Source organism: Fukomys damarensis, unplaced genomic scaffold (assembly GCF_012274545.1).
Source record: "Fukomys damarensis isolate Sample0158 unplaced genomic scaffold, DMR_v1.0_HiC HiC_scaffold_33, whole genome shotgun sequence".
Lineage (NCBI taxonomy): Eukaryota > Metazoa > Chordata > Mammalia > Rodentia > Bathyergidae > Fukomys > Fukomys damarensis.
The window spans coordinates 51,599,105-51,613,948 of record NW_022900945.1 but is presented as its reverse complement, the minus strand read 5'-3'; the positions used below and the strand labels follow the sequence as shown (position 1 = coordinate 51,613,948).

The window sequence follows — 14,844 nt, the reverse complement described above, 5'->3', positions numbered from 1 at the left end:
CTGGACTTGCTGCGCTCTTCCCTGGGCCTCTTCTCAAACTGATTTTTCTCTCACCAGGTGAACCCCATGGCACCTGAATTTGAATCTATGTGAGACTGTTTTTCCAAGGACCGATGCTTAAGTGAGAAATCAGAACAAGCACTTCTGGGTTTCTTTACACATTTTTCTAGCACTCTCTTCCCTGTAAGCTTGACACCACCGCGTACCCAAAGCACAGAAATAATCTCAAGCTTCTTTCTGGCTTTGGTGGAGATAAGATAGTGGGGGACTTATGATGGGGTTATCCCCTAATGACATCCCTGTGTAAGATGCCACTGTCCCGGTGGCTTTATTCAATTGAATATGCCGTAAGAAACTCTGCTTATGGGAAAAGGAAAAAGCTACTGGAGGTAAAAACTTGTGAACTGCTGCCTGCAAGTTTACTGGACAGAAACTTACATAAATAGCTAACAAGAAATATCTAGGGCTGGGGATTTAGCTCAGTTGTGCTGCTGCCTGCCTTGAGAGCACAAGGTCCAGAGTTCAATCCCTGGTACCAAAAGAAAAAAAGAAATATCCTTGGCTTTTGTAAATGAGACACAGAGTTTTTGTTTTTTCTTTTTTCTTCATCTTCTTTTTGGTGCCAGATGTCGAACTTGGATCCGTCTGCTTGCCAGGTTTTGACTGGGGCATTTCTACCTATAGGGAAGAGGGTTAGTAAAAGCATACAAGACCTTCATTTATTTATTTTTTGAGATAGCTGGTGTCATCCAGGCTGGCCTTGAACTCACTGTGCAGCCCAGGCTGGCCTCAGATTCACAGCAGTCGTCTTGCCTCAGCCTCCCAAGTGCTGGGATTACAGGAGTACACCATTACGTCCAGCTTTAAATTTCTTTTAAAAGAAAAAAAATGAAGGGCCAATAGTAATGGAATTAGCTCTGTAAATTATATGTAAAAATACAAGTGTTTGATTATTAAAGAAATGGCAATTTTTGAGTGGATTTCTTGATAGTTGAGTAGGCACAGTGGAAGCAAGTAAATAATAAAGAATAATATAAGAAAATTCTCTCTTTTTATTCTTATTCCAGAGTTATTTCGTCAAGAGGAATGTGAGCACATGTAATCTACTTGAAGGAAGGTTGTTTCCATGTTTAAAAAAAAAGGCGATATAATTATTATAAAATGCTGCATTTATAAAATGTTGCCACCTGAAGTACAAACTGTCTCAAAAACAGAAAAAAAATATGAAGGATTTAAAAAAATTACCCAAAGGGACCACAAAAATGGGGAAAAAAAAATAGAAAAGAATGTGGCTCTTAGCTGTCATACAGGAGGAAGCTTAAGGGTTTCGTATGAATGTGTATGCGAGAGCTGGGAGAAGTGCAGAAAAGGGAGACAGAAGAGCCTCTCAGCTTTTCTCTCGTTTTTGAACTGCTGATTCGTGCAACGGGAAGGTTGGGAGAAATTGCTCCCTTTGTATTATAATTCCGTACCTCCAACTTGGAGGCAGGAATCGTCTGATTTTCTATTAATGGTCAAATTATATCAAATGATTACTATGCATCTGTGTTCTAAGCCCTTCACTTGCATCTCATTTAATTTTAAGATCCTACCAAGAAAGAATTATTACTCCCATTTTATAGATGAGGAAGCTGAGCCACAGAGAGAGTAATATTGCTAATGTCACATAAATTTGACAGGCGGACCCTAGGCTGGCTGTTGCTAGAGGACGTCAACCTGTGAGTGACAAAACATTTGCGTCCACCCTTCCGGTGAACCAAGGAGGGACTGCGCTGTGGTATTGTTGCTATGATGATTCGAAGATGCCTTAATTTCCTGGCCATCACTTTCTGTTGCCTCTAAAAAGGGCACAATCGGCAGTGGACTTTATGATTTGCCTTGGCACTTTTTAATATACCCTGGCGGAAGCAGTGCCTCGTGTGCTTGGTGTAGTCACCTCAGATCTCACCTCAAGAATTCCCATCTGCAAACCTCAAAGAAATGAAATCGAACCACTCAAGTCTATTCACAAAATGAATTTTTATTGTAGTCATAACATGGTTTCTTAGTGCCACAGAAATTGCAGGGTAGGGACAAACAATTTTTGGATGGCTCTCTAAAGAAACATGGTGAGTTCTCAGAAATGAGCTGTGCAGGAATGTGGTTAATGGAAAGAAAGGGCTCGAGGGAGGAGAGGACACAGAGGAGAGCGGCATGATTACTTTTTTTAGACCCCTCTTGGCTCTGATAACCCCTTTCCCAAGTAAGATCCCTGCAGAATCCATCAGCAGCTGAAGTGGCTGTGCTGTCAGATACACAAAGAAAGGCTTATTTATTTGATAAAATCCAGAAGAAGTGGGTTGCACTGCCTGAGACTGGGGCTCAGCTCATCTCTGGGAGCCACAGTCTGAGCCAGCAGTTCAGGAGCCCCGGCTGCCCGGAGAGGAGCCCGTGTCCAGGCCCTGCGGCCACTGGGGAAGGCGTGGGGGGGTCGGGTCCAGGAAGCGCCATGTTCCCGGGCTCCCTCACCACCTCAAGCTCATCTTCGGCTTGCTGACCTCGACATGGCTTGAGAGCTCTCCTTGCTTCGGCTGTGCAGTCCTGAGGCCAGCACTTCCTCTAGGAAACTGACAAAGAGATTTAAGGTTACTTAAAGGAAAAGCATCCCGTGTTCTTGACATTCAAGGACCTGAGAAGACACCGTGACCGGCACACAGGAAGCGCGGGTCTGACAGTTGGGTGGCGAAGTATCCGCTGAGCACTAAGACCTCCAGACTGGGACGGCCTCTTGGGGCTCTTCCCAGGGTCCTGCGTTTTTTAGGTTCAACTTGTAGGATTTGTTAAGATTAACATTTTAAGTTTGAAATTTCTAGTTAGGAGTCCAGGATTTTCAAGGGCAAGGCTCCCATGTTGACTCAAGGCCATGTTACATCAGTGCCTTTTATCTCTACTCTAGAAATTGCCTGGGAACGTGCACTGTGCCTGGAGTCTCTTCCTTATCTGTTTGATAAAATGGGCCAGGATGACTTTTCCAAGACGCAGTTTCTATCCTGTTGCATATTCTCCTCTCTTTCTAAAAAAATCTTTCCTTGGCTTGCGGAAAAATGTACATAAAAGTTCAAAGCCATTCGTACTGTAGCCTGATAATAGCTAAAACATTGTGATTTATTTTGTTCTGAGAACTGCTTTACATACATGTAGGTGCGTATATATGCGTGTAGCCCTATGCCTTCCGTGCTTCTTATCCTCTATTAAAAAATGAAGAAACAAAGCTACTGTATTTCCCCCAAAATAAGACCAGGTCTTATATTCATTTTTGCACAGCAGGGCTTATTTTCAGAAGATGTCTGATTTTGTCATGTCCCACAGCCTACATTTATTCAAGTACAGTCATGCTATCTTCTGAACATCATCGTAACTCTCCAAACCCCAGATTTCGGCTTCAATTTCTTGCGGCTCCATTTCCTGTGGAACCACTGGTCCCGATCTCTCCTTAAATGAGCGCTGCCTGGCCCATCGGCGATGTAGCTGTCAGCGATCTTATTTCGTGAATTCTCCACCCGCGTCGTGACCCCTTGCAAGCTGGGCCTCACAGAGTTTCCATTAAGTCCAGTGTTAATTGAAGACAAAAATGATGAGTTATTTGTGGAATGATGGTCCATACAAAATGGGCAAATATTGCAGGCACCAAAATTCAGGAAATTATCACACACGGTTGTATTAAATGCGCCCATTACAACATATTCTGTATTGAGTTACGAACACCCGCCTTAGACACAACCATGCCCATTCGTTATCAGGTGTGCACGCTATTCGTGAACGACCCAGAGAGGAGTAACACTGGGGAGAGTGGTAACAGGGGTGGGGGTGATTGGGTCAGCACGGAGGTGGTCTGAGAAAGCTTGGCAGAAAAGTGACTTTTACTATTTGCTTTAAATTATAAGTGAGATTTCATGGAAAACATGAGAACCAAGACCTGTCATGTACAGGTACAAGATCCCAATAATGAGTGTAACTGTACTGTATACCTAGAATGTACCAATAAACTCAATGAGGAAAAAAAAAATAAATGAGACTTCAGCAGAGAGCAGCAGACACAGGACACGGTAGGACACACGGTGTTGACCAGCCCGGTCCTCCGAGTGGTCACTCGGTGCTAAGTCTGGAGTTCATCTGCTTACCTAGGTGTCTACCTCTTGTCTAAAGGTGACTGCTTAGGTGTTTACAAACAATTATAATTTATATTATCATTTATTTTAAGTGTCAATGTCAACAATACTATTTATATTCAATTATATATTAATATTATTATATTGTAATTCATTGTGTCCCTTGTGTGTTACTGCAGCAGACATACACATACGTCCATCTGGCAGACGATCTTAACTGGGCCCGTTATATCACGGGCATCCTGAAAACTCACGCCAGGGCTTATTTTCCGGTGAGGACTTTTGTGGGGGAAACGTGGCATGAGAAGTTAAGCACCTGCCAAGGGCACAACAGCTCGAGAATGGCTTAGCTGGGCTTCAAATCCAGACTGTAGAGTCCGTGCCTCCAGCGCCACACAGCGCTGCCCCCTTGTCGGGCTCCCTGTCACCCTGAGCAGACATGTGCCCTGCGTGGCCACCACTCACTGATCCCTGCACACCCGTGAGCTTCCACACCTGCGTGCTTTTGCTCCTACCGTGTCCTGTGTCCGAGATGTGAGGCTGCGGCTCTCTGCTGAAATCTTATTTATATTTTAAGGCAAATAGTAAAAGTCACTTTTCTGCCAAGCTCTCTCAGACCCCCTCTGTGCTGACCCAATCACCCCCACCCGTTACCACTCTGCCCGGTGCTACTCCAGCTCTGGGTCGTCAACTCCCTCGGCAGACTTTTGATGCCGCACAATACCATGAGCTTCTTGGGCTAGGAGGAAGTTTTGCTCAGCTTGTTTCTCTAGGAGTTGGCAAAGGTACCTGGTACAGGCATGCGGAATGAACGGGAAGCTGGCAAGAGAAGCTTCTCTGTAATATACAAGTTATTGGGATGGTATTTATAGATATGCTCAGGGTTGGATAGGGTTGGATGAATGACCAGGTATCTTAACGTTATTACCACTGTTTTACAGTTTTAGACCTGGAAGATTCTGGGCTTGGAGTATAAATTTCACACTCCTTTGTAAAAGAAAAAAATGTAAAGTAGAGTAAAAAGAAGATGAGTTCATTTGTTCCTCTATGGAGACATAGTCATCTCTGGCCTGGCTTTTTGGCCGGATGGACTAGAAACTTTGGGAAGTCAGAAAACAGTGTTAGGGAATGAGGTAGTGCCGCTTTCTAGAAAGATAACAGAACGCATCTTTGATTAGTGACTTCTAGCAAGAATGAGACAAATGTGCTGGAAGGTTTTATGGGACTTTAACAGGTGATTTTTGCTTCACTTCCAACTCTGCCAAAAAGGAAAAAAATAAATTCGCTAAAATTATAATTAAGATCCTCCTCTGTATATCAACAAGACCCCACATTCCTGGCTGCAAGGAGAAAACACTGCATTTGCCAAGCCTAATTTTGTTTCCTAGGGCCATTGTGCTTTGTTTAAAATCTATTTAGGGACTTTGATGAGTCATTGCACAGAATGCTTAAAAATTAACTGGTAGCTGTATCCTAAATTTAGTCTATGGTTAAATACAAAACAAAAGAATGATTTTTAAAAGATTTCTTTCTAAGTCACTCTTGCTTAAAAAGCTAACTCAAGATTCCCTTCTGCGGCATTATAATGCAGTTCACCTCGGTTAAATTCAGTTTCACAATGTTTACCGAGCCTCCACTGTGACCTGGATGAGGGTACGGATGAGCCTTCGTCCCGATGCCCGCCTAAGGGCTCCCAGTCAGCGGCAGACATGGTGTGAAGACAGCGCCTGCTCGCAGCGAGCTGAGTGGGTTCGCACAACTGCTCTCCTCAGGCCTTGCTGTCTTTAAGGGCGCCCTTCCCGCTCCACTGACCCAAGGAAGGTGGTAGAAGGCAGCAAGCGCCCGCCTCTGTTTGAAACAGTCAACGTCAGAAAGTCTTGAGTCGCACAATGCAAAGCAAAGGTCCCTCCTGCGGTCTCTGGTGAGGGACAGAGAGCGACACTTACAAGGCTGGGCTGCAGGCTCGGCAGGCGAGGGCTCCTAAAAGAGAAGGCGAACCCAGCGCCGGCAGCACTGGCAACTTATTACTGGAAACAGAGCTGTGTACTATCACAAAACTATGCATGTGCATGCGTATGTGTTTAAGTTGAAGCCATGTCTTCCCCCTTTCTCACATAATCCAAGTGGAAATTACATGTGCTGGGAAGAAAAGCTGACTGATGGCGCAATGTGCACATAGGACAAAGGAGCTCTGGTGTGCTACTGCACAGGGGGCTGTCGAGAGAGCACGACGTACCGCACCTCCCAGAAGACGGGGCTTTGAGTGTTTCAACATAAGGAAAGAAAAATATCTGAGGAGATGGACATGCTAACCGTGATTTAAACATTACACAATGTACATATGTACCGAAACATCATATGGAACCCCGTAAGTAGGTGTAGCATTTCATGTCTTTAGAAAATAAATATAGAGAGGGCCAGGATTAGCTCAGCGGTTCTGCCTCCTGCCTCACAAGCGCAAGGTCCCAAGTTTGATCCCTGGTACCCAAAAAAAAAAAAAAAAAAAAAAAAAAAAAAAAAAAAAAAAAAAGAAAAGAAAAAAGAAAACAAATATAGGGGTCTGGTGATGCACACCTGTAGCCCTAGCACTCAGGAGGCTGAGGCAGGAGGATCACAGCAAGTTTGAGGCCAACCTGGGCTGTACAGTGAGTTGGCTGTACAGCCAGCCTGGGCTGCACTATCTAGTGAGACTGTCTCAGCAAGAACAAAACCAAACCAAACCCAAAAAGTAAACTGGGCATGATGGCACCTGCCTGTAATTCCAGCACTTTGGAAGGTGGAGGCAGGAGGATTGCACGTTTGAGCCCAGCCTGAGCGATTCAGTGACACAGTGAGACCCCATTTCAAAATGTAAAACAAGGGCCGGGGACTGAGCTCAGTGGTTCTGCTGTCTGTCTTGCAAGTACAAGGACCCGAGTTCAATCCCCGGTACCAACCCCCCAAATCAAAATTTAAAACAAAAGAAAAGAAATGCGTTTCATGGGGGGAGGGGGGAAGGAACTCATAGGGAAAGGGAGAATAAAAAAGATTTCTGGGAAAATAATGATGAGAAAAAAAGACCTGAGCAGCAGTAAGCTTCTAGTTGCAGTTAAATACTTGGCTAAAGCCAATGGAGTACGGAGTAGGCGAAGAAGGATAGGATGGGATTTTAATAGCGAAGAACACTGAAACCCCCCCCCCTTCCTCTTGGTCCCCACCGCTTCGTTTCCGGAGCAAGGCCGACTCACACCTCTGCTTCGGCACAGGCTCTTGGCTAGGCCTCAGGGCCGCCTGCTCCCCACACCGCCCGCGAGCCGTGCATCCCCTCAGACCCACCCTTGGCACCATCACCGTCCTCCGCTCACTGCCCTCCTGGGTTTCTTCGTATCCTGCACTGAGTTCTAATTTGTCTACATGTTAGTTTTCCACGTAAGCCTACGATTTTGGGGGGCACAAGTGACATATAAATACATGTACAAGTTTTATTTTTTTTATTTTTCTGTTTTTGGTTTTTTGAGACAGGGTCTCGCTCTGTAGCCCAGGCTGGCCTGGAACTCGTGGCCACCCTCCTGCCTCAGCCTCCCGGGTACTGGGTTTACGAGCATGTGCCTGGCTCTTTGTAGACGTTTTAAACAGCAAATGTGAACTTCACGTTTTCCTCAGCTCTTCTCTGTTACTTTTTCCAGAGATAACAACAATTTGATCAACAAATATTTACCGAGTGGCTATTGTGTGCAAGGCACTGTGAGAAGCTTCGAGAAAGCAGTAATGGAAGTAAACAACAACAACAAAAACCCTCTCATGGGATTTCTATTCCAATGGAGGAGTTAGGAAGATACAACAAAGCTAGTAGGGGAAATACAATAAACTAACACAATGACAAGGTAGAAAGAGTCCCACTTCACAAAGAAACTGAGGTGGAGCGAAGCCAAGCTTTTCCACGGAGAAAGTGACAGAGCTGGGACACGAGGCCAGGCAACCCTGGTTCAGTTTGTCTTCCTGACTATGACGACGATTCATCTGACTTATCTCCCTCACTCCCCTTTCTCTGTAGATAGGAGAGGAAGAGAGGAGTCAAGAAAACACTGAGGTTTGATCTAAAGTCGAGGAGGCACGGATGTGCTGCTGTCTGGGATGGGAGGCTAAGACCGGAAGTGTGTTTAGGAGGCAGTTCAGAAGATTCTGGTTTGTTGTTGTCTCCACCGTGCGCTACATAAGGAAACGCCATGGAGAAAGATAAAGCAGCCTTAAAGAAGGAGAAGCGGAGATGGTGCTAGTGGGGTGAGATTCTAAATCCAGGGCCACAGAAAGGCCTCACTGAGAAACTGATGTTGAACCAGGACTTGAAGGAGGGAGGAGGACACGGCTCTGCCGAGGGGCCCGGGCCAAGGGACCAAGGCCTGGCGCTCATGAGATAGAAGTGCGGCTGGCGGCTGAAGGGATCCGTGTTGGGCGGCGACGGAGATCAGAGACATCGAGGAGGAAATGAAAGAGTATGAAGATGCCATCGCGGAAGGCTTGCTGGTCGTAGGATTTCGGTTCTTACTTTGGGCGAGGTGAGGGCTTTCTGGGAGGTTTTGTACAGAGTGTGACCTAGATTTTCACAGCAGCACCTGAGCCATCTGGAGAAGAGGCTGCTGGGGAGCAGGGGTGAGGCAGGTATAGAACCCTGGTGCAGGATCACGGGGCCACAGACCCGGGCTGCGGTACCGACAGGGTTCTGAGTCTGGACCTATTCTGAAGGGAAGGATCGCAGGATTTACTGATAAATCATGAGGCAGAGGTGACAGAAAGAGGGGAGTCAAGAAAATACCAAGGTTTAGGGTTTAGCACCTCAAGGGGTGGATGTGCCACTGAGACGGGATGTCTGAGACAGGAAGCACCTTCAGGGAGAAAGCGTGGGTTTGGGGCTATGTGCGTGTTGTGTGTGTTTTGTGCGTGCTAGGACTGGAACCCAGGGCATCGGGCACGCTAGGTAAACACTCCACTACTGAGCTGCAGTGGCCAAGCCCCACATGAGTTTTTGACCATGTAAAGTACAGGTGTTTATCAGACATTCAAATGTGAATGTCAAGGAGACAGTTGGATGTTCGAGTCCGAAGTCTGGAAAAGTTCAGACTAGAAAGAGATTCTCACCGGGGCGCTGACTTTACTCCCGGGGGATATTTGTCAGCGTCTGGAGATATTTTTAATTACCGTAATGGGAGAGTGCTACCGGCCCCTGGTGGGTAGAGGCCAGAGATATTGCTAAGCACCCTGTAAGGCAAAGACAGTCCTCTGCGGCAAAGACTAGCTGGCCCAAGAGAGCAGCAGTGCTAAGGTTCGGAAATTCTGGACTAGAGACAGAAGTCTGGGAGTCGGCGGTGGGCCTGACGAGGCCGCCAGCGGAGTGGGTGTAGAGATGGACAGTGATGGTCTAAGATGCAGCCCCAGAGATTCCAAAAACGGGAGAGAACAGCGGACAAGGCCGAGGGAGGCGGGGCGGGAGGGCGGAGTTCCCCAAAGCTAGGTGGAAAAGCAAAACTTCAGGGGTTGGGATGCGGCTCAGGGGCGGACGGCTTGCACAGCACACCTGACCTCTTCCACTCCGGGCATAAAAAGAAAGGAGAGGGCGGGGTGGGGTGGGGAGATCCAGAGAGAACTGACTGTGTCCAAGGTGGCCGATAGGTCAAGGAAAACGAGGACAAGGTTGACTCTGGGTTCAGCCATTTGGAGGTCCCTGGGGACAACAAGAACAATTTTGGGGAGTAGAGTAAAAGCCTGAATGGAGTGCTTTGGGGGACTGTGAGAGTTTAACAGAATATATGAAGAGAGAAATTAGAGACTGTGTGTAAAGAAGTTTTGGAGAATTCTACTACAAAAGTGAATGGAGGCTGGTATCTGTAATCCTAGACTCAGGAGGCTGAGGCAGGAGGACTGCTGTGAGTTTGAGGTTCAAGGTCAGCCTGAGCCACATAGTGAGTTCAAGGCCAACCTGAAGGGCAAAGTGAGCCTCTGCCTCAAAAAAAAAAGACAGAAAAAGAATGGAGTGGGTGGGGTGTAGTTCAGTAGAAGAGTGAATGCTTTAGGATGCCCAAGGCCCTGGGTTCAAAACCACACACAGCAAGGCGATAGAAAGGAGATTAAGAGAGGGTTTTTAAAGATGGGGGAAACGGCTGCATGCTCTATGCGTTGGTGAATGATCCACTAGCTGGGGCAATGACTGAGGGAGGAAAGAGGACCAAGCACTGTCGGGAGAAAGTGACAGGGATGGAAGCTGAGGCTGGGCCACTGTGACAGGATGGCGGCCCCCGGAGCTGTGAGAGCTCCTCTTAAAGGCTTCTCTCACCCGTACGGCCTTCGTCAGATAGGTGTCCCGTTTGCGGAGAACATGTACGAGAAACATTTGTTAAATGGAAAGCCTGCTTATCCTGTAAGGCCTCTAAGGCCTCTGTGAAGCCCTTCCTGATTACTCTGCAAGAATTAATTATGTCTAGTTAGGATACACGTTATTTAATGTTCATGTACTGACACTTCTCACAGCTCTCTTATACCTAAGAACCCCTAAGAGCAGAACAGAACACATTTATTAGCCCTGGGGGTGTAGGCTGGATTGGTAAACCAGGTACATCTTTTGAGTTCTACTACTGCTTTAAAAGGCAAAATGATGATACTCTCTAAAGAGAAAGCAGAGTACTCCACTACTCTTTTCTAAAATGTGTAACTATGTTTTCTTTATGGAAGGACCTTTAAAAATCTGACAAAAACATATTTAAGAATACCCACCACTTAAATTATGTAATTTCTGCTGTGCACTCTTCCAAATCATAATAAAATGGACATTCTAAAAGATGTGTCATATTTATTTTGTGCCCTTGTATATCCCGTGGACTAATCCTATCCTAATTTGAGCAATACACATTTGTTTGACTCTCTTAGTGGACATAAGATCAGGCACACTTTGTATTTTAATTGCTGCTTTGAACAGCAGCTCAATAAATACTCTCCCTTTGCTCTCAAACAATATAATCATAATATTCTGTCAATTCTCTTGGCTCACATTTCTTCTGCCCCTTGAGAAGAGTAAAAACGCAAAAGAAAAAACTGCATCTACAGACAGGTGAATGTAGAAACAAACTGTGGTATGTCCGCATAATGAAATGTTAGACAGCACTGAAAAAGGAATAAAGTTACATGTACAGTATAGATAAATCTTAGAAGCAATGTTTACTGAAATAATACAACAGTTTTACAAAGTACAAAACCAAGCAAAACTAAACAATATATTATGTGGAAATATATAGATGATTGATAAAAATATAATTTTCCTCCACCAAAATATTGGACAGTGCTGACTTGCAGGGAGATAAGGAATGGAACTAGTGAGAACACACGGATAGATCCGTGTTACTGGCAGTTTTCTAGTCCTGAGTTAGGCAAACAGTGGGTTCAAGGCTATTCATGGCATCATTATGCTTTGTAATTTACATATTAAATAAACATCAACTATTATATTAAAATACAGCCCTCCCACAAAGCTTGAGTGAGTGAGTTTTTTAGTTTCTCAGAATCATTAGCATGCTAATGTGAATTGTGATTTTTCCAAGAGTTCTTCAAACTGAGCTGGCTACAAAATACTTTCATCTGCCAGGTGTAGTGCATGCCTGTAATCTCAGCACTCAGGAGGCTGAGGCAGGAGGATCGCCACAAGTTTGAGGCCAGCCTGGGCTATGAGGCCAGCCTGAACTACATAATGAGACCCTATCTCAAAAAAACCCCAAAAAATAAAAAAGGGGGGGGATATCTGTCAATATCAGTCACAAAGAGGTCTGAAAGGGGGTTACTGAGAATCAGAAGAACTATAAATGTACTTTCTTCCCAATGGGAATATTCAAGACCACATCACTTTCTCAGAGCAACCACAACTATGGAGCAGAATTGTGGTCACCAGGAAAAAAAACCCTAAAACATGAAAAAAGCCCTAAATAACCCAACTGGTAGCAACCATGGAGGCCAGAGACTCCTTGCAAGTCTTTTAGTTACGGAGGTACTGACTTACGGGTCTCAAAGTGAAAACTTTACGTGAGGGTAAATGGAAATGAAACTACTAAACTTTTTTCTCTTCACAGACCACAGAGGTCATCTGGTATCTGTACTACCTTCATAGTAAATTTTACCACTCTCCTTATATGCTTCCTCTTGGGGTAATAATATAATTCTCTACCTCAATCATGTTCTTAATACACATGATTTGGATGTAAGCGTGGTGACAGAGATGGTGATGATAAATACCTAGCGTCTTTTTCCTTGGTACTGGGGATTAGACACAGAGACTTCACACTAGGCGACATTCTTGACCCTGGTGCTGGGGATGTAGTTCAGTGGCACCATGCCTGCCTCACAAGCACAAGGTCCTGAGTTTAATCCCTGGTACCAAAACAACAACAGCAACAACAACAACAACAAATCCTTGGCCCCTTTTTATATGTTTACTTTGAGACAGGGTCTCACTAAGTCCTAAATTGTCCAGACTAGGGTCGAGCTTGGAACCCTCCTGCCTCAGCCTCCCAGAGTTCTGAGTTTCCAGGCATGGCGACTCATTGTCTTTTTTAAAAAATGTACTTTATTTCACCTAAGTATAAGTATAGTAACAACAGCAGCAGCTTTAGCAAGTAATATCTATGGAGTCCTTATTCTGGGCCAGCCTTCTCTAACCACTTTGCATATATTACATCATCTCATCATTACAATGTGGTATGAAGGAGCTATTAGCACCTCTATTTTACTGCTGAAAAGAGAGTCTCAAAAAGGTTAAATAATTTGCCTAGGGCTAAAGGGTGGACATGTGGCAACATTGGGTATTAAACAAGGTAGTCTGGCACTGACATTTATGCTCTTAATTGCTATGCTAGGCTGCCTCTTATGAGACCAAAAGTTGATTTCCAAATTACAGGTCCCACTTAAGGCCAGAAGCTCTCATGATAATCCTAGTGAAAGAACTTATGTCTTAAAGGATTGCATTTTTATTCGGGGAAGGAAATACCGTTTGGCAGAAGAATGACAACACAAGATTGTGCTGAGGTCAGTTAACTGGAAACTCTACTAGGGCTGGGGATTTAGCTCAGTGGTTCCACCACCTGCAAGGACCTGAGTTTGATTCCTGGTACCCCATCACGCCTGCAAAAAAAAGGTGTGTAGAAACTACTATATAAGTAATTCCAGCCTCATCACATTTATGATTTTTAAAAATTGGTACAGCATTTTGACATTTTTTTCCTGATGATAACAGAAATACAGATGTTAAAGGAAATAATGAAGTAAATGGGTCTCTTTTGTCTCAATATACAGAGTTAGCGTGTTTAAGTTTTTTCTTCCACTTTGAAGTTTTTATTATTATTATTATTTATTTTATTTTATTTTTTGAGACAGAGTCTCACTGTGTAGTTGAGACTGAGCTGAAACTCACTGTGTAGCCTAGGCTGGTCTCGAACTCACAGCAACCCTCCTGCCTCAGCCTCCTGAGTGCTAGGATTACAGGTGTGCGCCACCACACCTGGCAGTGAAGTTTTTATGGTTTTATCCAACAGGTCTTGAAATATGCAAACATTGTGTTGGATCTTAAATCTATACAAATAAGTGTATCTTACAAACTTGTGAGAGAAAGTATTTTCCTATAACATACTACTCACTCAAATCAGCTCAGGCAGAAGAGAAAAATTTACTCCCATGGCATTGGGGTGTGGTGGGGAGCCGCTGTCACTGTAAGAAGCGGTCTGGGCCCTGGGGTCCCAGCCCAGGACCAAGCCGGGGAGTTCTCTGAAGCCACACAGTGTTCACCTCCGTGACTCTCTCTCTCAGTCAGTCATCTCTGTAAGCTGCACTCTGTCAATCTGCGTCCTCTGTGTTGAAGTAAACTGCTCTTTAATCAATCTTCTCCATACAAACTGATGTTTTTTAAATTAAGAATAAGCAGCGAGCGCACCTCAAAGGCCTGCAGTGAAGGTCTGAGTGCACGTGTAGGTACTGACACACAAAGGTGTAAAGTGTGGCAATCTTCCACCTCAGAAGTGCCAACGCCCTCTGACACAGCGGTTGTTATCACAACACAATGTTGCTAACACACGAATTTGAGCTTCGGTAATGCTTTCCACTTCCTGACTATGTGGCCTAACGCGAATTACTCAGTATCACCACATGGTTTTGGGTTCGTTTGGAAATTGGGATCACAGTGATCTGAAGTGAGCAGACCGTCCGGCGTACAGTATGTGCTCAAAGTTATCTTAAGTGAACAACCGGAAGAGTGCGTGTATATATGCGCGCGCACACACACACACACACACACACACATGCATGCTGACTTCAGCACTGCTTATACAAAAGAAAAATTACAAAGAACTAATATTAAAAAATACTTGTCCTGTTTACCCCTCCATATCCAATCTCAGGATAGCTCCTGGAATACAGTGAGTAATAAATACTTGTTGAATGAATAAAAAAATGGAGGATCGGTTAAATTATGGAACAAACAAAATGTGATTCAGTCATCAGAAACAACACAGATAAGTACTTTCCATGGAAGCATATGTACAGTATATTTTCTTTTATTTAAAAAATATATGTGTACCCATTCATAGAAAAAGTCTAAAAGATGATACATGAGGACACTGACAACATTCCTTTACTTAGTCCTATTTAATTTTTTTCCTACGAGGATTATGGTTTTTTTTTTTTTTTTTTT

The 14,844-nt window shown here is 44.5% G+C and overlaps 1 protein-coding gene across 2 annotated transcripts in view; it reads right to left on the bottom strand.

Annotated features, from left to right (window-relative positions):
- Positions 1-2,011: 2,011 nt before the first annotated feature.
- The window catches only part of Vps45 (vacuolar protein sorting 45 homolog), a 62,377-nt gene continuing 49,544 nt past the window's right edge, over positions 2,012-14,844 (bottom strand). For both annotated transcript variants that reach the window (XM_010616367.3, XM_033758420.1), the window contains one exon: positions 2,012-2,606. In XM_010616367.3, the coding sequence (XP_010614669.1) occupies positions 2,519-2,606 (88 nt within the window). In that variant the 3' untranslated portion in view covers positions 2,012-2,518. The remainder of the gene's footprint in view (positions 2,607-14,844) is intronic.